The sequence below is a fragment of the Nymphalis io genome, chromosome 27 (genome assembly GCF_905147045.1).
Source record: "Nymphalis io chromosome 27, ilAglIoxx1.1, whole genome shotgun sequence".
NCBI classification, from domain to species: domain Eukaryota; kingdom Metazoa; phylum Arthropoda; class Insecta; order Lepidoptera; family Nymphalidae; genus Nymphalis; species Nymphalis io.
In genome coordinates this window covers 4,235,827-4,259,553 of record NC_065914.1, presented here as the reverse complement: position 1 = coordinate 4,259,553, position 23,727 = coordinate 4,235,827, and the positions used below count along the sequence as shown (strand labels likewise).

The 23,727-nt window shown below is 33.8% G+C and overlaps 3 protein-coding genes across 10 annotated transcripts in view; 1 reads left to right on the top strand and 2 right to left on the bottom strand.

Moving 5' to 3' along the window:
* The window catches only part of LOC126778784 (mitogen-activated protein kinase-binding protein 1), a 122,243-nt gene extending 105,838 nt beyond the window's left edge, over positions 1 to 16,405 (bottom strand). For all 8 annotated transcript variants that reach the window (XM_050502437.1, XM_050502438.1, XM_050502439.1 and 5 more), the window contains exon 1: positions 16,266 to 16,405. The gene's annotated coding sequence lies outside the window, so the exon portion shown is untranslated. The remainder of the gene's footprint in view (positions 1 to 16,265) is intronic.
* A 521-nt stretch (positions 16,406 to 16,926) lies between these two features.
* On the top strand, positions 16,927 to 22,581 carry LOC126778827 (kanadaptin). Its single transcript, XM_050502529.1, has 10 exons — positions 16,927 to 17,344; positions 18,035 to 18,167; positions 18,422 to 18,614; positions 19,020 to 19,197; positions 19,799 to 19,970; positions 20,210 to 20,358; positions 20,896 to 21,065; positions 21,280 to 21,462; positions 21,893 to 22,038; positions 22,255 to 22,581. The coding sequence occupies exons 1-10, from the start codon at positions 17,077 to 17,079 to the stop codon at positions 22,556 to 22,558; spliced, it is 1,896 nt and encodes a 631-aa protein (XP_050358486.1). The 5' UTR covers positions 16,927 to 17,076; the 3' UTR covers positions 22,559 to 22,581.
* Positions 22,582 to 23,085: 504 nt separating this feature from the next.
* On the bottom strand, positions 23,086 to 23,558 carry LOC126778944 (U6 snRNA-associated Sm-like protein LSm2). Its single transcript, XM_050502698.1, has one exon. It carries the CDS (start codon positions 23,484 to 23,486, stop codon positions 23,199 to 23,201), a length of 288 nt encoding a protein of 95 aa, XP_050358655.1. The 5' UTR covers positions 23,487 to 23,558; the 3' UTR covers positions 23,086 to 23,198.
* Positions 23,559 to 23,727: the final 169 nt, after the last annotated feature.

The window sequence follows — 23,727 nt, the reverse complement described above, 5'->3', positions numbered from 1 at the left end:
ACTACATACAGAATTATTATTTGGCCAATGTCAATTTACATAAAACGTTTATATTGAAGGACAAACTTATAAAGGGCATTATTTGTTTTTTTTTTTTTGGAAATTTCGCTGGCGTACGGCCAAACTTGGTGACCACTTACCATTAGGTAAGTGCTAGTAAGAACCATTTTTTTTACTTTTTAAAGGTTATTTTATGTGTGTTGTTGTTTAATTTTTCTTTATTAATTTTAGTTATTATAATATAATAATATTATAATATAATAATACATATATTAATAGCAAACGTTAATATAACTTAACCAAAGACCGTGTCACCTTACTGACCGTTAAAACATTTAAAAAATATATTTATTATGATTATTGTTTTCATAATTTATTATTACTTTTTGAACACCTCCCACCTAAAGATCAGCTATCCCCCCCCCCCCCCCCCGTATATACACCAAAACACCGTAAACGCGATGCCTTTAAGTGTCTTAAACCAGTGTTTAAGACCTTTAAACACTGGTTTACTGATGTTTGGCAGTAGATCAATTAATAAGTGGGTGGTACCCCAAGACGGACTTGTATAAATCTATAATACTGTTTGGGATGTAAGTCTGTCTTTGTATATCTATAATCTATTTGGGATATAATTATATTATTCGACGGGCGGGTTGGCGTGGTTGGTAGACACTTGCCTTTCACGTTCCACTTTTAAGGTTGTGGGTTCGATTTCCACCCAGGACAGACATTTGTGTGCATGAACATGTCTGTTTGTCATGAGTCTGGGTTTAATTATCTATATAAGTATGTATTTACAAAAGAAAAGTAGTATATGTAGTATATCAGTTGTCTGGTTTCCATAGTACAAGCACTGCTTAGTTTGGGATCAGAAAGCTGTGTGTGAATAACGTCCCAATATATTTATTAATCATTTTATGTACAAAACAGCTAATAATACATATAATGTAATACAAACATTCAATTTAAGCGTCAGCACGGTTGATGCTCGGTAAAAAAACAGGACACGGTGATTATTGAGATACATGTACTTTTAACAAGCGCATGAGTTTATTAACGTGTATCTGCTAGATAATCGTGTCAACGTATGAATTTAGAAAAAAATACACTCATTTGATAACTTTGAAAGTTTAAGAGATATAATGTGACAGATTTGAAAACGTGTAAATATAATGATAAATTACTTGTCGGTAGGAACAATCAATACCTAATCCTAAGTAGACTAACAACCTCCACTACCCGTTTGGTGACAGCAAAGCAAGGGTTGGTTTGGTGGAAGGCGACTGGTCATATCCAGTGGAGTATAATTTTACTTTTGTATCGTAAATGTTACAAATTAGTAGAATTAAGCCCCTGGATATGATATCAAATTAAATTGTACATTATTGATGAAGATTAACCAATGAGTTCCTTGCTCGTTCTTCGCGTTAAGATTTGCATTCCGGACCAGTGGTTGATGCATATAATTTACCTTCTAAAATGTATATTCGAAAGCGAGTTAGAAGCTACTGAAATAAAGTATATACCTATACCCTATTCCAATCGGAGTAGGAACAAAGGTAAACAAACCGTATATTTGCAAATTGCATGCGATTTTCTAATTGTTCAGCTGTATAACGCACTATAAACTGTTCTTGATTAATTTACCTTTATTTATAATACAACACTATTCGACTTAATTATTTATAACCACATTAATTTAACTTCCGAAGTGCCGATTACAACTTCGCGGACATTGAAAACGTTATTTCTTCGCGAATCCGTAGTGAATATCATTATTCAAGATCTCGCGTCAAACTGTTGTCAAAGTTGTTTATTTGGGTTTACTCATCTTGTAGTTGGAATGGGCTAGACATATATTGATTTTTCGAGATCAAATTAACCGAGATAAAGGCATAATAATGTCACGATTTTGTTTAATTTAAATATTTCTTATTTTTTTTATTTTTTTTATTTGTACATAAACTTGTTAACCCTGTTCGTAATTGTGGAATGGTATGTCCTCCTGTAAATGTAAAGCACGCGTTGAAAGTATGTTATGCACAATTGTTGGAAATCCAAATAAATAAATAAACTATAACCGATGGTTTTGGGTTCAAATACAGGCAAGCAACAGTTTTTATGTATACATAAAACTGATCTCGTGCTTGGCGTTTAAAATATACATCCTATGAAAACCTGCTTATGTCTGATGATATTCTGTCATTTAGAAACCCCAAAAGATGTGTCCAAGTAATACCCAAATCTCCTCAAAAGTTTAGGAATTAGCCCAGCAGTAGAATATTTACGGACTTGTACATTTTTTTTAATTAATGCAACTATTTTGTGTAATAGAGACAAACACAAACAAGCGATAAACATTATAATTGATACTTAATATGGAAATAATTTCTTTCCGATGTTCAAATAAATTTGTCAAAAATAAAACATAGTAAGGTAAATAGACATCGGCTTGTACATGATTCCTAACGGAATTTTGGCGATGTTCCAACTGAGATTAAGGCCTTAAATGTCATAATACGACATCGTTGAATCATTTTCAAATCTATCACCATACAATACGGTTGATAATCAAACGTGACGGTATCGAAATTATATTTAAATCGGGTCACTGAATAATAAGTTTTCAATTAATATGAGATAAGGTTGAAATTGTTCCAGATACATTATACATATTGTTTGTTTTAATCCAATTATAGACGATCGGATCGGTTTTGCTAAATTGACACTAAAGTTGCTTTAAATTTGGACGAGACGGCGTTGTGGATACTCTCAACCGAAGATAGCGGGTTCGATTTTTAGCTCGAGCTCGGCGATCAGAAAATCCGTGACCATGAGTTACCTAAAATCAAGCATAAGTTAATTCGCCAAATTTGAACCCACAGTCACCACTCATCATACACGTGTTCAAGTCACTAGATCTTGATTCTTCGGAATTATCTGGTTCTATATGCAGGCCGTTTATAGCAGGACAAGAGTAACAATACCTCATTGTACCATATTGCATGTTTGTATGTATGTATGTTACTACTGTAAGTCGTTCAAGAACTGTCCGTACATCGAAAAATATAATTATTTTGACGAGCCGGTTGGCGTGGTTGGTAGATACTTGCCATTCACGCCGAAGGTTGTGGCTTCGATTCCCACCCAGGACAGACATTTGTGTGCATGAACATGTCTGTTTGTCCTGAGTCTGGGTTTAATTATCTATAAAAGTATGTATTTATAAAAAAAAAAAGTAGTATATGTAGTATATCAGTTGTCTGGTTTCCATAGCACAAGCTTTGTACAAGCTTAATTTGGGATCAGATGGCCGTGTGTGAAAAATGTCCCAGGATATTATTATATTATTATGAAGGCTGGCTATGGCTTATTCTAATGGCAGTAGTGACGATTTGTAAACATGAAATGACATGACATGATCTAATATATATTCATTACCGATTCATGAAAAAATGGCTATTTTTCTAACATTATTATTGGAACTTTGGAAGTAAAATTAAAGTGAATATGAATAGTTAAGTGGAAAAATGTTGCATCATAAATAAATATATATTATCAAGAACTGTTTGTAGTGTCAATATAAAAGAGTTATTAGCAAATCGCATGGATTTTGTAACAGTACAGTAACAGCCTGTGAATGTCCCACTGCTGGGCTAAAGCCTCCTTTCCCTTTTTGACGAGAAGGTTTGGAGCTTAGTCCACCACGCTGCTCCAATGCGGTTTGGTGGGATATAAATGTAGAATTTCAATGAAATCAGACACATGCAGGTTTTCTCAAGATGTTGTCCTTCACCGTCAAGCACGAGATAATTTATAAACACAAATTAAGCACATGAAAATTCAGTGGTGCTTGCCCGGGTTCGAACCCACGATTATCTGTTAAGATTCACAGCTCCTATTATGTAAATCTAAGGTTTGTTTATATCTTCTGTAATGTCGTTTATGATTAGTAATCAATTTTGTGTACATTTCGTGAATTGTCATTATTGTCTCACTGTGCGAAGTCGAAAATCCAGTCGGAAGCGAAATGACTGTACGAATATACACAAATTAGTCATCACTTGATTTGACATATATTTAACGAATTTATTTTAATTTAAATAAATTTTCCTCGAAACAAATTTAAATACATTAAAATTATCTGAATGTAGACTTTAAATAATACGGTAAACAAACACGGTATTATATACATACCATTACAACATTGGATAAATTTCCAATTAAAACTTCCCTTCAAATATTTGCCTGAATGTTCGCTACCAAATAAATGTGACTTTGCTGTATTGAACCCATAACCAAAGAGATAAAGTACCATAAAAATCGATAAACAAATAAATTATACACGAATACGTATATGTACATACGACTAGAACGAAACCAGTGTTCTCGCTTGTATACAATCAAACAGCGACGGTTAGCGAAGCGAGTAAAGACAAAGACAGGATGTTGAGGTAATAAATTTTTAATGCAATCTCTTCAAGAGGCTACAGTCGTATAATAAACGGTGAACTATATGAAGCTCATTTAATGCTATACAGTATCAGCCTGTGAATGCCTCACTGCTAGGCTAAGGCCTCTCCCTTTTTGAGGAGTAGGTTTGAAGCTTATTCCATCACGCTGCTCCAATGCGGATTAGTGGAATACACATGTAGCAGAATTTCAGTGAAAATAAATACATGCGGGTTTCCTCACGATGTTTTCCTTCATCGTCAAAAAAGGAGAGGAGGCCTAAGCCCAGCAGTAGGACATTTACAGGCTATTTCTGTTACTGTTAAATAACAATTAAAGTTACAAATACGCGAACAATTAAAAAATGTGTATAGATAAAATTAATGCTCAGTATCGCTTGAGATACCTTCGATGTAAACGATATGCTTGATGAGGTTTGTTCATCGAAATAACTGAATCGTTTTCAATGAAACATCTTTGCATATACTAATCATTCGAGACAATGTCGAATTAACAAAGAACGATGAGTTATCCTGGCGGGCTAGACACAAACATACGTATAGCATATATATATAAGATATACGTACATAGATATATATATATATATATGTATTCGATATATCACGTGACGATTAAGGACCTTCCTGGATACTTACTGGATAAGGTACCTTCCATTCATCACATATTTTACCTCTAAATAGCAACCATAGCATTCTTGTTCCGGTTGGAAGGATGAGTTAGTCAGTGTAACTACAGGCACAAAGGACATTATATCATAGTTTCCAAGGTTGATAGCGCATTTGCGATTTAAGGAACGTTTAATATATCTTACTGCACCAATGTTAATTGTCGGTGGTTACCACTTACTATTAGGTGATACGTTTGCCCGTCCGCCTACCTTTATTATAAAAAAAATATTACCCACACGTCATCTCACCGCAACACTCCGCTTACAAGCAATTTTCTGCTCACCTCATTATATCACCGTGAGATTAGTCAATGTCGTCAAAATTTAAACTCTGACGTAAGCCGGAACAATCAATAAATAATTCCTCATGTACGTTGGATTATTAACTAAAGTCACGTGAATAAAACCCAAACAGTTATTACATTAAGACACGCTTCATTAGTTAAAAAATAAAAACAAAAACAGTCTGCTCATCTAATAAGAAATAATATTAATTCCCTCATAAGAAAATTAAAACCAAAAACTCATATCCTATCCAAGCACCTAAAAGATCGTCACCTGAACGGATACTATCCTCTAGTAGTTGCCAAAGAAATGGTTACCCTACCCTCAAATATTAATTTATAATACTCAACTCGTTCATTCATCATGACATGAGTTTCGTAACTCGTCATTGGATTGTATTTAATATAACAATACGGTTCAAAATATCGATACAAATCTCTTTAATGACTCGAAAGACCTACCACTACCCCGAAAAGCCGCTACCTGTTTTGCATACTTTGTATATTATGGAGACAAAGTTCATTGACCTTGAGAAAAATTTATGTCCCCGTATAGTCTCGGAATCAGTTAATTTAAATCCATTGATATACTCAGACTTAGTAAGACTTCAGAACTGACGTAAATCGACGTGTACATACGTAATCCAGGTCGGAGTAGCTAAAGAAATTAAAAAACAAAAACAATCCGTAACAGCCTGTGAATGTCCCACTGCTGGGCTGAAGGCCTCCTCTCCTTTTTTGAGGAGAAGGTATGGAGCTTATTCCACCACGCTGTTCCAGTGCGGGTTGGTTGAGTACACATGTGGCAGAATTTCAGTGAAATTAGACACGATGTTTTCCTTCACCGTAAAGTAAGAGATGAATTATAATCACAAATAAAGCACATGAAAATCCAGTGGTGCTTGCCCGGGTTTGAACACACGATCATCGGTTAAAATTTACGCGTTCTTACCACTGGGCCATCTCGTTTTTTTTTATAAAATTATAAATTCGGCTTTGTGTTAGTTTGTTGCGCTTACAGGTCTTAACATTCATCATCATGAAATTTTACATAACTGTCGCCAGAGGTTCGAAAGGACATAGGATACTCAACTGCTGAAATTAAACGCGGGCGAAGCGACGGGCGTAAATTAATAATATTACCGGTGGTAGGCTTTGTGCAAGCTCATCTGGGTAGGTACTACCCATTCATCAGATATTCTACCGCAAAACAGCAGTACTTGGTATTGTTGTGTTCCGGTTTGAAGGCTGAGTGAGCCAGTGTACAGGCACAAGGGACATAAAATCTTAGTTCCCAAGGTTGGTGGCGCATTGGATATGTAAGCGATTGTTGACATTTCTTACAATGCCAATGTCTATAACGTTGGTGACTACTTACCATCAGGTGGCCCATATGCCGTCCGCCTTTTTATTCTATATAAAAAAACAATAATGGCAACACACAATAGTTGTTTTAAAACAAGTTATTCACCAGACTCTTTCACTGGTAATTAAACAATGGCAATTCCCCTCAATTATGCAGATAGTATCGAAGTAAGAACCTCGGCTTTCAAAAGTCGGTAAGGCAACAAATTACCGAACAAAACATGAACACGTTGCATTACATTACATGTGTACATAGAAAATTAACAGAACGTTAAATTACTACGATATAAATGGATAAGATATCATAATATATATTACTTTTGCTTTATATAAAAGTAGTTTCCGAACGCGACTTCGCTCGCGTGTAGGGGATGTTGGTATCAATTTTAAGATATGAAAAGTGGTTTATCGCCTTTATTGAGGTCTAAGCTTGCTGTATATAAAATTTCATCAAAATCGGTGCAGTGGTTTAGCTGTGAAAGCATGACACACAGACAGGGTTACATTATGGGCCACTATGTTTATATACTAATAAATAAGGAAACGTTTATTATGTAATGCTTTACTAAAAAATCTTATAAACAATATTACTTTGAAAACAGCTGCGCTTCACAGCTTCACCGAGTTGTGTACACACAAGACACATGGTTTCTAAAATCCGCTCCATAATTTCGGGGAAGTGTGTACGTGAAGAAAGTCAAACAGACCAAAAATTATTTCGTCCACGGTCGTTTTTTTATAATTTTAATGTTGTGACACACGGTTTCTACTGCTTTATTATATTTTTTTTTTTTTATAGAATAGGAAGGTGGACGAGCATATGGGCCACCTGATGGTAAGTGGTCACCAAACGCCCTTAGACATTGGCATTGTAAGAAATGTCAACCATCGCTTATAGCCAATGCGCCACCAACCTTGGGAACTAAGATTTTATGTCCCTTGTGCCTGTAATTACACTGGCTCACTCACCCTCGAAACCGGAACACAACAATATCAAGTATTGCTGTTTTGCGGTAGAATATCTGATGAGTGGGTGATACCTACCCAGACGAGCTTGCACAAAGCCCTACCACCAGTAAAATATATATAGAATAGATATGACTATAAAACAAATATTCCAAATATGTCAATTCAGATACTCTCTCGCAGCTTATCGCCGTCCGCTGCTGGACGAAACATGTTTTACTCAATTATCAATTACGATTATGGTCGTATTTCAACACAGTGAACACATATTCATATACATTTTTATACATATACATGACACACACACACACACATATACCACATCCAATGAATACCTTCACACTTCGATATAGTATATAATTATATGATATTTTCTATCTGTACGTGTGAATACATAACAAGTGCAATTTTTTACACGTGTTTATTTGTGTTAACGACATAGACAATTAATATCTTACATGTTGTTCCGTATTATTGGTTCCCTATATTTATACTAATATGCCGTAAGAGCCTGTGAATGTCCCACTGCTGGGCTAAAGGCCTCCTCTCCCTTCTTTGAGGAGAAGGTTTGGAGCTTATTCCACCACACTACTCCAGTGCGGAGTGGTGAACCCGCATTTCAGAGAAATTAGACACATGCAGGTTTCCTCACGATGTTTTCCTTCACCGTAAACCACGAGATGAATTATAAACACAAATTAAGCACAAGAAAATTCAGTGGTGCTTGCCCGGGTTTTAATCCACGATCATCGGTTAAGATTCACGCGTTCCTACCACTGGGCTATCTCGGCCAAATTAACAAATCACGAAAAATCATACATATTTATTTATAGCATCAATATCGACTAACCATTATTTTTATTTAATTATTAAATTGACTTAAAACAAGTTATTCAACCAAGATAACATACCCTTAATTATACTTTAAAACTGTTATTAATATAATTGTCCGAAATTTGCGTTTTCCTCAAAAAAAAAAATCCTTAGCGGACTTTCCGATTGACTTAAACAATCATTTTTAATTCGTTAACCCTATTAAATAACATTTTACGTGCTAACTGCAGGTTCATTTATAATATTAGGTGTTTTAGGACCCATTAATACAAAACAGGATGATAACAAGTTAACATTTTATATAATATTATCTAGAATAAATTAATAAAATAGAATTTAACTTTTTTATTTATTTCGGCGTGATATGTTTTATAAAAAAAACGGTTCGCTGTTGACAACACCTTTAGGAACATTTTTAGTGGTGGGTTGGTTTCTTCCCAACATAGGTATTTAAGGAGCTCAGTATCTAATTAAAAAAAAAAAAAACATGTCATGTCTTCTCTATCCCAAACGACATCAAACTATAAAAAAACTAATTGCAAAACTAAACCTTATTAAATTAAAAATTTAACAGATATAGTAGAAAATTCATGACATCAATTCAATTAAATATAAAAATATATATCATTACATAGAGAGATGGAAGGATGGGCTCATTTTTTTTTTTTTTTTTTATAGAAAAGGAAGGCGGACGAGCATATGGGCCACCTGATGGTAAGTGGTCACCAACGCTCTTAGACATTGGCATTGTAAGAAATGTCAACCATCGCTTACATATCCAATGCGCCACCAACCTTGGGAACTAAGATTTTATGTCCCTTGTGCCTGTAATTACACTGGCTCACTCACCCTTCAAACCGGAACACAACAATATCAAGTATTGCTGTTTTGCGGTAGAATATCTGATGAGTGGGTGGTACCTACCCAGACGAGCTTGCACAAAGCCCTACCACCAGTAAATTGTATCGTGTAATATATTTATTACTTTAAATGAGCAATTTAAAATAAATATATATGTCAAGGTTGGCGGCGCATTGGCGATGTATGGAATGTTTCAGATTTCTTACAGTGCCAATCTACGCGTATAGACGGTGGTGACCACTTACTATCACATGCCCTATTTACCAGGCCTACCTATTTTATTTAAAAAAAAAAGACAGGAATCCGAGCAGGAACGTTGAAAAAAGGAGAAGCTAGTATTTAAAAATAAAATGCATGTTTAAATTGTTTTTTTTTTATTAAAAAAAAAAAAAAAAAAGATAAAAACGATCCAAGATCGCGATCCGAACGATCTATTTTAGTAAACGTCCCTTACAAGTCGCAATGTTAACGACCGCGACGATCGTATGACTAATTCAAGCGGACATCGAACTAGTTACGGGAGACCCGTTCTCTTGTGGGAATACGGACAACGATGTACATTGTTATCATATTATAATTAACAACATACTGTAACGCGACGATATTGTATAAACTCACTTCGCACCTCATTCGTGGAAAAATTCAGAACCGACTTAGTATCGTTCGCTCTGTCTAACTCAAAATTCGATACAGAAAATGGTAGTGAAATGTCAGAAAGTGATATACGACATTGACAAAAATATTTAAAACATTTCAAGAATACAAAATAATATATCACCTCCTTTGCCGACATTTCGCGGGTTTACTAATATAATATCTTACAGAATAGCAATGCTGTGATCGAAATTAAATCCTAATCCAAAATATATGTCAATTTGTGTGTTTCGAGCATATTTTTTTAATCTATATATTATTTTATTGATATCTAAAGCACTTCAATAGCTTTCAAACAAAAAAGAATCGGGTGACAATCACAAGTGAAAAAGGCACTGAACCACACTAAATAATCGTCTTTGCCTATTAATATATAGATAACTAGCTCTCCGTGTCAGCTTCGCACGGGTAGCATAAACGTTTATACTGATGGACAAACAAAAAAATACGTAGCTAGGAACCTGTTATGAACTCTTTATACATTCGAGAAAAATGGCAGGCAGAACAGCTCACTAAAGATGAATGGTTTACGAACGCATAGCTGACAAACGAAAAAAAAATCATATTAATTTATAGATTGAAGCCGAGATGACCCAGTGGTTAGAAGGCGTGATTCTTAACCGAGGATCGTGGGTTCCAACGAACAACAACTAAAAACACGATATAAATTATAGGTACAAACAAATTTGTACTTATAATTTATCTCTTGCTTGACGGTGAAGGAAAACATCGTGAGGAAACCTGCATGTGTCTAATTTTACTGAAATTTTGCCACATGTGTATTCCACCACAATAGCGATAGAGAACACCGTACGTGTGTATTCAAAATATACTCTTGTCCGTATTTTATCAACACTAGAATAATTCGAAACAATTAAATCTGAAAAGTTCTAAAACAAAAACTGTTTAATACACTCGACTCCATTATTACCGTAATCTTGATTTTTTGTATAATTTTAAATATAAATAATACAATTAAAAATAATCTTACGGTACTTTTTTTTGTTATTTTACGGTTTTTAATGTGAATGTGCGAATTGAAAGACGTTATTTGGAATATCTCCGTTCACAACAACTTGAATTTCTCCAAAAATTTAAAGATTTCGAAATTACAAAAACATTTTATCGCCGACACGTGTTGACAGCACAAATATTAACTACCTATAATAGAGGTTCAGCTCATTAAACAAAATGCAAGAGCAGTAGACAAATAAACTTTGACTTTGAATAGACGCGATATCATTGGTCGAGATCTTGAATGATCTATGGTTTTCATTATGGATTCGCAAAATTTCGGAATATTTTGAACGTCGACGAAGTTATCAGAACAGTATTGTATAGTAAATAAAGGTAAATAGGTAACAAGAATATGTAAATGGAAGGTTTGTTTATATCTATTCATTTTTTTTTATAGAATAGGAAGGCGGACGAGCATATAGGCCACCTGATAGTAAGTGGTCACCAAACGCCCTTAGACATTGGCATTGTAAGAAATGTTAACCATCGCTTACATCACCAATGCGCCACCAACCTTGGGAACTAAGATGTTATGTCCCTTGTGCCTGTAATTACACTGGCTCACTCACCCTTGATTTGATTTGATTTGATTGGAATAGGCTATACGTTGGCAACTACTTACATCTCTTAAGGAGTTTATAGATTTCGAATTTTTTTGTCAACAAATGTAGACAATATAATTTAACAAAGATTAAATGGAGGCTCCACTTATCAAATAAAATACGGCTTCTATTACGTACGTAGTAATATTAGTTACAACAGATGACGTATATCGTTTAGACACTTCATTCGGTAGTGCTAGAATGAAAATTGGTGGCAGGGCATTGTGCAAGCTTACCCATGTGGGCTCATCAAATACTCTACCAAACAGCACTACACACATAGTGTTGTTGTGTTCCGGTTTTAAGGTTATTTAAACCAGTGTAATTACAGGGGTTAAAAAATCTGAGTAAGGCTAAGGCTGCATAAGGATTGAAAGAGAGTATACCTTAGCCCATCAGTGGGACATTCACATGCTGTTACTTTACTTTACTTTACTTTTTACAGCATCTCTGTATACATGTAGTAGTGACCACTTACCATCAGGTGGCCCATTTGCGAGAACGTCTACATAATTTATATATGATATAATTTTTATAAACAATGTCGCATATCAATTTCTGACAGTTCACGATAGTGATCTGCGATGTATTATTATTGTTATCATTTTATTCTTACAGGATAATTGTTATAATTATTTAATACGACCAAGAAATGATTCAAGGATATAACCTGTATTACCTATTGGAATAGTGTATTTTTAAATTGTTTACCTTTTGATTATTACGACATATACAAAAAGAAAATCGCGTTAAATTCAAGGAAGCAAATTTATCGCGTACGTGTAATAACGTTTCGTTTTCATCGATAAACGCCACGACCTTTAGATAAGCGACAAATTAGATTAATCTGTTCAAGGACTCTTGATTCGAATGACGATTTACGAATCGTTATTTTAATAATCTTACTGTCATATTCAAGCAGAAATAGACATAGTAGATATAGTTACTTTGGTAGTAGATAGGCATAGGCGTCAGGAACTAAAGGCATCAAAGTTGGTGTTTGGTGATGATTCCTAGACTGGTACCTGAGTCATTAACATCACAAATAAACAAGTGTAAATGCGAGATACTGGAGCCTATTTCAATGACACGAGGAGAAAAAATAAACAAACCTTATAGTCACATATTTTATGCGATTTGCTAATAGATCTCATATATAATACAATACAAACAGTTCTCGATTAACATATCCTTTTTTCACTTTACTTATATCAACTTATTAATATACAAAATAAATAGGACATAGCTTTTTTATATTATATGTTTAATAAACAAGATACGAGTCTAATCCCTATCAGCTAAAAGTGCTGCAGTCTATTTCTGCATCGGTGATTTTCAGGCAACACCACTTCACAATTTGTTATCATATCAACGTCCAATAATTCGAATGATATGCAATTACATTTATCGATAGATCAAAATGGTCAGTAAATGGATCAAATACTCTATCTAGTATGTTTATATGGACTTTTTTAAAATTCTAATTTTCAAGGACCTTTATTAATTAGGCGACTTGTACAATAATCATAGGTACACAAATATAACTAAAATCAGAAGTCAGCTTAACGAATGGTGCCCAATACCGCCGGGCCGGTTGGCGTGGTTGGTAGATACTTGCCTTTCACGATCGATCGATCGATTTCTACCCAGGACAGACATTTGTGTGCATGAACACGTCTGTTTGTCCTGAGTTTGGGTGTAATATATATGTAGTATGTAGTATATGTACGTGTAGTATATGTAGTATATCAGTTGTCTGGTTTCCATAGTACAAGCTCTGCTTAGTTTGGGATCAGATGGCCGTCTGTGAATAATATCCTAAGATATTTATTTCGTGAAATGTCTAATACGTCCTCTTTACCGAATTTTGAACACGGCAGCCATTCTCAAATGGGAGTAGCCAACTATACTAAAGATTAGTACATAAACATTAACCCAAAGACAGGTGCATTATCTAGTCCCCCTTAGTCTTAAAACGGTTACACGAAACAACAGTACCATTATATTTACGTGCTTTTGGAGGCACGAGAGTGTAACACAGCAAATTCCAAACTGCTACAATACTGCAAAGATCTGTTGTTCGTTTTATAAACACTGTTTGATAACATATGTTGTACTTTCTACGAGTTCATCTCCCTTCCATCATTTGGGTAAAATGACACAGAAAAAAATCTTCCATATACGTATTTCATCAACCCGCATGTGATATATATATATATATGATAAATGCATAGATGATAAGAATTTGATTTAAAAAACCATTGCAAACAATGTCATAGTCTGTAACTGTTGAGTATAAATTTAAGTTCTGCAGAGGTATTTCCCATAGTTACAATGAAAAACACTATACACCCAATTATGGTATATATATGAATCATCTATGGTATATAGGTAGGTAGGTATAATCTTAGGTAACAATATTGCTACTGAAAGTTAACCAAATCATTGTTATAAATTACGGTTGAAAAAGATAACCGTTATCATATGTGACAGCGTCTGCAATATTATCACTCGTTTTTAGAGCACCCTATATATTCACACTACCTGGATGATAAAAATTACTATCAGATAACGCAGCCCATGGCTTTGACTGATAAAGAAAATTAATACATTACAAATATTTTATCTTCACCGAAATATTCTGATAAATGGATGTGGTCTATGATAAAATAACACCATAAATAACATGTTTTTTTTCTAAAAACATTTTTATAAATCATCATTATTAAGACTTCGAGATAAATATAATATATGACTTTGCATCGAACATAATAGGAATTTACATTGATAAGAGGAACGGAACAAATAAAAAAATTTGAAAATCGGTTGAAAAACTAGAGGAAGAAAGGGTCTGAAAACTGAAAGGTTTTTTTTTTGCCCTATTTATGTATATAATAGATATTATGATTGTTGATATCACAAATATTCATAATGATAATCTCTTAGGACTGAGACTGGGAAAGAATGACTGACTATATGAGTCTACTTGAATAAATTCTAATGTGGAGTACCCACAATATTCACTGCTCCTATAACCATAATATACAATTGTATGTTAAGGAACTCTAGCTTCGTTGTTTGATCAAGCCAAGATCAAGAAGCAATCAGTGCAGTAAAGGCATATACAGTGATTAATTTACTGTTTCCCATCTTAACTATTGATAACCTGGGTGAACCTCTGCTACTGTAGATATATTTTTATTCAAATAAACTGGCTACAAAACGGGAAACATTGTCATGATTCGATTTTATTGATATTTTTTAAATTCTTTTTTATTTGTTATATTTGTCTCTACAGCTGTGTTGTTTGTGTTAGCATTTCCAAGATTGTAAACATATAAAGTGTCAACAATCAACATTAATATAATAAATAAAAATTAAATTAACAAAATGGTTAATGGCTTCATAATTTCGAAATACGAAAAACTTCATAAATACGAAATTATATTACGTATACAATTTACTACATAATGTTATGCTTAGGTATTTAATTGGATTGTAATTAATTACCAAATATCAATAACTAAAAAAAAAAAACTTGAAAACACAAGTAGATATCCTTGACATAGAAAAGCTTTTAATAGGGTAATAAAACGTATATTACATATTAATGTTTTAGTAGATTAGATACGGAATAGTTCAAATTAAAATAATTAATAATATTTTTAAAAGAATATCAAAAAAAAAATGGGCTTCAGACAATGGGGAGGGGAGTTGTGAATACAAGATTCACAACTTCATAATTTAATATGGCATTTTATATGCAGATAATATAATTGCCAAAAAATCTTGCTTTTTAATGGGGTTTGATGTGGAGGAATTAATTTTAATGTGGGAGATATTTTTAGTCACATATTGCCTATTTATGTACTTAATTTTTTTTTAAAAGAACTTCTTATTTACGTTATTTTAAATTTGTATTTTTTTTTAATCAAATTATAATTTTTTTTTGCTCATATTTTTCACGTATTTAAGTATTTATAAAAATTTAATAGCTAATCTAGAATCATAACTGGTTTGTAATAATTTAACATTATTATTAATTTATATTTGTTTCAATTTGATGACATATACACAAAAATTGTTAAATCTACAATCGTTATATGAAATTGAAAGTCTAATACAACCTTCAACCTTGAATTTAACTATCGACAATCTATTGATAGGAGACTGTTGACAATTTTCTAATTTCACACTTCAGTACTAAGAGACTTGTTCTCAAGTTCTAAACGAATTATGTAAGGTATGTTTGAAGTTCTATAAGTTAAACAAATAATTTCGTGTAAGTGAAATCGGCATCAAGTCACGATTAAAAGGAAAGGAAGGAAAAAAAAGATAATAACTTTATGAAAGGTCGAAACAATGAAAAAGGTATTATTTCTCGCCAGATTATAAGACCTTTTCTTGTTACTTTCACCGCTCATCAATGAAATACCTTATATACTGAGAAATATGCCACTTACGATTAAAAATTACACAACAAAAAAACCGTTGATTCTCTTTACGTTTTAACTTAAAAATGCATAAATAATCACTCACCTGCAATAATTACGTGATATAGGACGTCGGAGTTGTAGCGGAATAGAAAAATTATGATAAGATTATGCGATAAAAGCTAATTACAACGTAAAAATCGTCGAAAACAGTGCGTTGGTACAGCAATATGTCGCGGTCACTCACATTGTTCACTGCACAAAAAAAAAACAAATAAAAAGCAACAAACTTGTACACATGGACAGAGACTGCGAAATGGCTAATAACTATTTATGATTTGTAAAAAAGAAAAACATCCGCCGCGACACATCACCCGCCCGAGCCGTATCCGTACAAAATTATTTTGCTTTTTAAATTGATTGATTGATTAATATCTTGCCATTCCATTCAAATTCCAAATCACTCATTCATACGTTACAGGTAATAAATACGTCTGTCAAGTTCAAGTATTTGTTTATTCCATATAAAATTAAATAACAAGTAAATTATCCACCAACATTAATAAAATGTTATGATTAAAAAGAGATTATGAATTAAAATTTAATAATAATTATTCAACACTGAAAAACAAACGGATCCTTTGCTACTAATGTCAGACGTAAAGAACATTATTATCCTGTGATTCTGTCGGAATTCAGTATGACTGTTGAGTTGACAGATGAGTATGATTTAATGACAATTGACAGTTTAAGAGTTTATACTTTTAGATATAGACGTATACCATAATAATAAAAGTTAAAATACAGTGTATTTTATTTTACAGTTTACAAAAATAACAATTGATTGAATTTTTAAGCATCAACTTATAAGAATTGTGAACTACAAATATAAGCGAAGTTAAGGAAGCGTAATCATAATGTCTGATGATATAGATAGCTCTGTCCCGCCAACTCAAGAGAAGATCGAATTTAAAAAGCCTGTTCTTATTGGTCGAATAGGTAAACTTCCTAAAAAAGTAAAGATCGATGAGGAAAGCCCTCCAGAAAGTAGTAGTCAAGAGAAGAAAAACGAAAATTCTCTAGAATTGAATGTTAAAAGTTCATTGCCGCCTGCTGTTTTGTTGAAAGAAATATTGACTCCTATACCATACAAAGAACCTAAATGGTCTGGCCTTTGCCCTGACGGTAAACATATTTTATTGAAAGTTTGAGTATTGAGTATTGACTTGAGTATTATTTCTATTTTTATTGAGAGCCGAGATGGCCCAGTGGTAAGAACGCGTGAATCTTAACCGATGATCGTGGGTTCTAACCCGGGCAAGCACCACTGATTTTTCATGTGCTTAATTTGTGATTATAATTCATCATGTGCTTTACGGTGAAGGAAAACATCCTGAGGAAACCTGCATGTGTCTAATTTCACTGAAATTCTACCACATGTGTATTCCACCAACAAGTGGAATAAGCTCCAAACCTTCTCCTCAAAATGAGCTGAGGAGGCCTTTAGCCCAGCAGTGGGACATTCACAGGCCGTTAAAGGAGTATTATTTCAATCTAGTTTAATAAGTGTAAAGGAACCCAGAGCCCACTTAAAAACATTTGTACAAAAACCTATTAAATTCTAAGTTCATTCAACTATAAGGGCTATGGAATTATAATTTTACTACTTTAAAATCTAAATTCTACTTAGAACAACCAATAGAATACTCATGCTTGCTTCAACATTTTGTTATTTAATTAAGAAAAAAATATTTGCTGACATTCATTGTTTGTTGCATTATAAAATTATTATAATTATCTAATTATATTAATAACTAATTTTATGTTAACGATCTTAGATTTAACAATGTGATGTTATGTTAAAAATAATTTCAGGCTCTGAATATGGCTTAGAAGTATTGAAATCAGGTATGATACTTGAAAAGATTGAGTTGACAAATAAACCATACTATGTCTTTGGAAGACTCGCCAATTGTGACGTAGTTATGGGACATCCAACAATATCCAGGTATGTCAAACCCAGAAATGAATGAGAGACATTCACAAGGTTTGGTAATGTTTGACAAATAACTCTGATGACATTTTATTCTTCAAACATATTGGCTTATGAAAGATGATTTGTCAAACACTTGTTCAAATGTACATGAATAAATAACGTGCTAACATTTATGGTAATTCATTAAGTGCTGTCGCAGTCTGTTAACCTTAAACAGATACACCAATATTTTATTATTTAATTAAGTTAATTATTATATAATGCAGACATCATGCAGTCCTCCAGTACAAAGCCTTCGCTGAAGACGGAGAGCCAGCTTCAGGCTGGTATATATATGACCTCGGCAGCACACATGGAACGTACATCAACAAGCAGAAAGTTAAACAGAATCACTACTTTAGGGTCAGAGTTGGTCATCAGATCAAATTTGGATCAAGTACGAGAACCTACATTCTCTTAGTAAGTTTTTATCATTAAGCTATTTAATTTTCCAGTTATTAATAGTTCATTAAATTATCAAAAATCCATCTTTTTTTAAACGGTTAAATATTCAATATAAACAGAAGTAACAGCTTGTAAGTGTCACGCTGCTTGACTAAGGCCTCTACTTTTTGAGGAGAAGGCTTGGAGCTTATACCACTACACTGCTGCAACGCATGTTAGTGGAATAAACATGTGGCATATTTGCATCTGACACATGCTGTTTTCCTCATAATGTTCACTGTTAAGCACTAGAAAAATTTTAAACACAAATTAAGCACTTGAAAGTACACCCGTGCATGCCTAGGTATGAAACCGCAAATTCATGTGTTCTAGAAATAATGCCATCGGGTTGGAATTTTCTAATTTTAAAATATTTTACAGGGCCCAGATTTTGATAGTGAAGGTGAATCAGAGTTGACTGTTACGGAGATAAAGAAGCGTGCGGTGAATATGAAGTTGGAAAGAGAGAGGATGATGAAAGAAGCAGTGGAACAGAGGGAGAGGAACAGATTGGAAGAGGAGAAACGTAGAGATGAACAGGGTATTGATTGGGGAATGGGTGAGTATTGTTTTAAATATTTGAGATATAAAATATTGTTAAAGTGAATGCTTGACCATGTTACTATGAAAGAGGGAAGGTTGTGGGTTCGATTCCCACCCAGGACAGACATTTGTGTGCATGCACAATTCTGGTTGTTCTGAGTCTGGGTGTAATTATCTATATAACTATGTATTTACAAAAGAAAAGTAGTATATGTAGTATATCAGTTGTTTGGTTCCCATAGTACAAGCTCTGCTTGGTTTGGGATCAGACCAAATAAAACGACATACAGTCTACGATACCGTAATGTCTGAAGTTCCCAAATTTCGCGCCAAAAACAAAAAGTAAGATCTGTGACGAATGATTACGCGCTTTTATATATATTTTTTAATACAACGCCACAAGGTTTAAATTTAAGTTACTTTCGGTGGTAATATATTTCAATTAGTTGCCCTCCTTGGTGATATTTCATAAATATACAAAACGCAATGTTTTAAAATAAGAAAAGAATTTCAAGTCAAAATTTCTTCATGAGATCTAGCATTCCATCCATGCATTTTTGTCCGACTTCAGCTATGACGAATCAGTATTAAGGCGTTTTATAATTTTAATTTGACAGGCGAAGACGCAGAAAATGAAACAGACCTAGCGGATAATCCATACGCTTCAACGGCTAACGAGGAGCTGTACCTGGATGACCCTAAGAAGACACTCAGAGGCTACTTCGAGAGGGAAGGCTACGAACTCGTGTACGACTGTGAGGAGAGAGGGGTCGGGCAGTTTCTTTGTAGGTGAGTGATGAACATTTTAGGTAAAAATAGTAAGTAAATAAAAATGGGGCCTCTCATTTTTGAGGAGAAGGTTTTGGAACTTATTCCAGCTTGCCTTGCGTGGGTTTGAATCTTTGGTTAAAATTCACGCTTTCTAGTAACTGGTTATTATATGACAAATAATCATATAAAATAAAGAGCGTAAGACGGGCCTCCCGTCAGTGGCCGTGGCCGTATTGCGAGTCGTGCGCTGGTCGCAGGGTGGAGCTGCCGCTGGAGCAGGCGTCGGGCGGCAGCGTGCGGGCGGAGGCGCTGCACCGCGGGAAGAAGAAGGACGCCGTGCTGGCGTGCGCGCTGGAGGCCTGCCGCCTGCTCGACCGCGCCGGGCTGCTGCGGCAGGCCAAGCACGGTGAGGCACGCACGCATCCGAGAGAGATGACCTTTTTTTTTCACCTTAACCAACGAATTCCATAAATTATGACGCATTAAATTAATACATCAAAAAAAAATTACCTATGATTTCAAATTCGAATTTTTTAAAACAATTTTTTGTCACAACAAAAGCGATATGTCGTATATATAAATTTTATATATGTATAAAAATGAATGCTGGTATTGGTTTGTGATAGCCAACATCATTACCATTTGACACCACCATGAAAGTTGACATAGAATGTTTTTATACTCTCCATTTCTATGTAACTCGCCGCTAGATTGCACTGGAAAACATTCAACTTCCATTACATATGTTCATTTAAAAATTTATTATTTGGACTCCTAGCAACTCAATTGCAACTAACCAATCAATCATAGAGATCGATTTTATTTAAATTAATACTCTAAAGACCTTAACTCCATCAACCCCACATTTACAAATACATTTGAAAAGGCCGGGGGTTACCATTAACAAATTAATAGTTTAAACAATTTTATATTGCTTTTTTAGAATCTCGACGCAGGAAGCAACGCGACTGGAGCGCTGATGACTATTATGATTCCGACGAGGATACCTTCCTGGACAGAACGGGCAGTGTGGAGAAGAAGCGACGGGCTAGGATGGAGAAGCATGGTGCAGTGGAACAGGAAGTTAACAAACCGTTGACTTATGATGACTTAGTGAGTTTACAAAAATAATTATTTTTTCTACAGTAATCCTACTGTTGCCATTAAAGAAAAATAGTAATATGAAAGTGCTATTTATTTTTGTACTTCCATATATGATACTCAAAAATAATATAAATCGGTAATATTATAGAATTAAATAAAAAATTGCATTAATATTTAAATGTTACTACATCCATAATTAAAATGATTAATTCCTTGTCGACAGCTTAAACAGATTACTGACATAGAAAACAAGATATCAACAGAAGAGAAAGCATTAGAACGACTCCGGGCTACGAGTAAACCGACAAAGGAAACAATGGAAGAGGATGCCTTAGATGCATTCATGAGTACTCTGGGTAAACAGGGGCAAAGTATGGCGCAAAAGGCTGATATATCAAAAACAAAGGTAAACATATCTATTTTTTACTATTTTGATATGATGTTAGATTTGCAAGCAAATGCAGATACAAAAATGTGCTCTATGGTATAACCAAATTTCCGTCTATGTTAAATAAAATCACAGAAAATGCTACAAAAACTTATATGGTGTGTGTATTTATAAAAGCCCGAGGTCCTGGGTTAAACTTTTTTTCGCTATTTATAACCCCCCTTTTTTTTGCGAAACCATAATGAATATCATAGATGATGAATATTCAGAACTCGACCAATGATATCGCGTCAATTCAATGCCGTTTATTTATCTTTACTCCAATGGTGTTTAGAATATTCGGAATTTTTAAATTGGTATAGTTTTTTTAAGAATGTTTTCGTAAAATATCAAATCCTTTTATATTGTAATTATAGTTAAATTAATCAAACTAAATATGTTATTATAGATGAGCATACAGAAGCTTAAAGCGGAGTTATCTAAAACACAGCGGCTAGCTGAGCTTGCACGGCCTGCGCACGTGCCACCGCTCCTCAAGAAGGACGATACCAAACTGGCCGTCAAGCAGACCAATTCTGTGATTTATGGAAAAAGGTTAAGATAATTATATAAAAAAATATTAATGACGGTGAACAATTTAAAACAAATATAAACAAAAACTCTAATAATTTCCCTTCTGATCTCTATGCAGCAAGCCAATATTTGTAGTAATAACTTGTTTTTTGAATATAGTAACCAGACATTGTAAGTAACTTAACATTTTACTGATGTCTTTTCAAAAGTCGATTAATGGGGGAGATGTATTTACAGGTTGCGGTTAAAAGACGACAAAGAAAAGCGTCCTAAAGTTAAAAAAGAGACGAAACAGGAAGAAGAATTTGTCGAAGAAATGGACTCAGATGAAGAACTAGAATCTTCTAAAGTAGAAGTTGCTGAGGCAAAAGAAGTAAAACCAGAAGACAGTATAACACAAGCAAAGAGAGAAGAAAAAGTACAGACAGAAAAGAAAATGTACGGTCCAATGAGACCTCCGGAGAATTATGTTGTACCTGAAAATTATTTTGACCAAGAAACAGACAGGGATCTACCAGAGATAGAAGAAAAAGAATCATAACAATAATAAATGCTTGATTCTTATTCATTGGTTTTATTTAAATGTTAAAAATATTTTTTTATGATATCTTTCTTAGGCTGTATAAGTGCTTCTTTGCCAGATGGTGTGATTTCTTGCCAGAAAAGTGTTGAATTTGTTATATATTTCTATGTTGTTCAGAAAGGCTCTTGTTACTAGATTAAACCACCATTGTTACTTGATTTGTACAGAGTAATTAAAATACTGATTTAACCCATCCATCCATGTCAAACACTTACCGTTGATAAGTCGTTCTGTTTTATAGTAGAATAATAGATGAAATGACATTGTATAAACCAGGGCTCAACTCAACTGTATTTGAAAGAAATACTTTTATTCTATCATTTTCTTATATTGGTATTGTACAAGAATGATCAATTAATAATATTTTTATAACATGATGTTAGTATAAACTAACATCGCATTAATTTCATTTATTAGCTAAATTTTTCATCAAAATACAGGTACATTTGTTAACAATATCACAAAAGTAAGGATAAGAATATAAGTAGACCATATTATTAGTAAAATTTATTTCCTTAAGCCTTACAATTAATTTATAAACAAACACTTTAAGTCCATAAAACCAACGGCCGCAGTATCAACTTTGAGGTTAAGTTGGCTATCTTGTGGAGACAGTTGCTTCTTTCCTTGCTGCATCTTGGAGCAGTTGTGTGTCTACTTCATCAGCAGGCAACTGTACGTAACGTACCACTGAACCTCGAATGAAACAGTTTTTTACTGAAAGCATATGAGGGTATTTGTCTGGGTCGATGACGCTTATATCCGACAGTTTAATATTTAAATATTGATCAACAGAATGCAAGGTCCCACAAATACTGAGATCGTTTTTTAACTCAACCACAACATCTTTGCCTACAAGTGATTTAAAGAATGAGTAGAACAGCATTTTTGTTTATTTTGATTTACTGGGCGGCAATAGTAAAACAGAAATGAAATAAATTTATAATGACAAATGACAGTAACTTGACAGCCCTACTTGAGACCACAGATATTATCTGGAAAGAGGTTGCGGCCAAGTGAGATATCTCTCTTCGAAATAAATTGTATTTTATCCTCAAAACCCAGCATAATCGAAAATAAACACACAGTGAGTGTATACTTAGTACTATGGGGCAGTCAAGATTTCT

What these genes read in the sequence shown, in the direction of transcription:
- LOC126778827 (XM_050502529.1), top strand. Translation starts at nt 17,077, where the DNA reads ATGTCTGATGATATAGATAGCTCTGTCCCGCCAACTCAAGAGAAGATC. An exon ending in GTCTGGCCTTTGCCCTGACG is followed by an intron (nt 17,345 to 18,034) that starts GTAAACATATTT and finishes AAATAATTTCAG; the next exon opens with GCTCTGAATATGGCTTAGAA. An exon ending in GGGTATTGATTGGGGAATGG is followed by an intron (nt 19,198 to 19,798) that starts GTGAGTATTGTT and finishes TTAATTTGACAG; the next exon opens with GCGAAGACGCAGAAAATGAA.
- LOC126778944 (XM_050502698.1), bottom strand. Translation starts at nt 23,486, where the DNA reads ATGCTGTTCTACTCATTCTTTAAATCACTTGTAGGCAAAGATGTTGTG.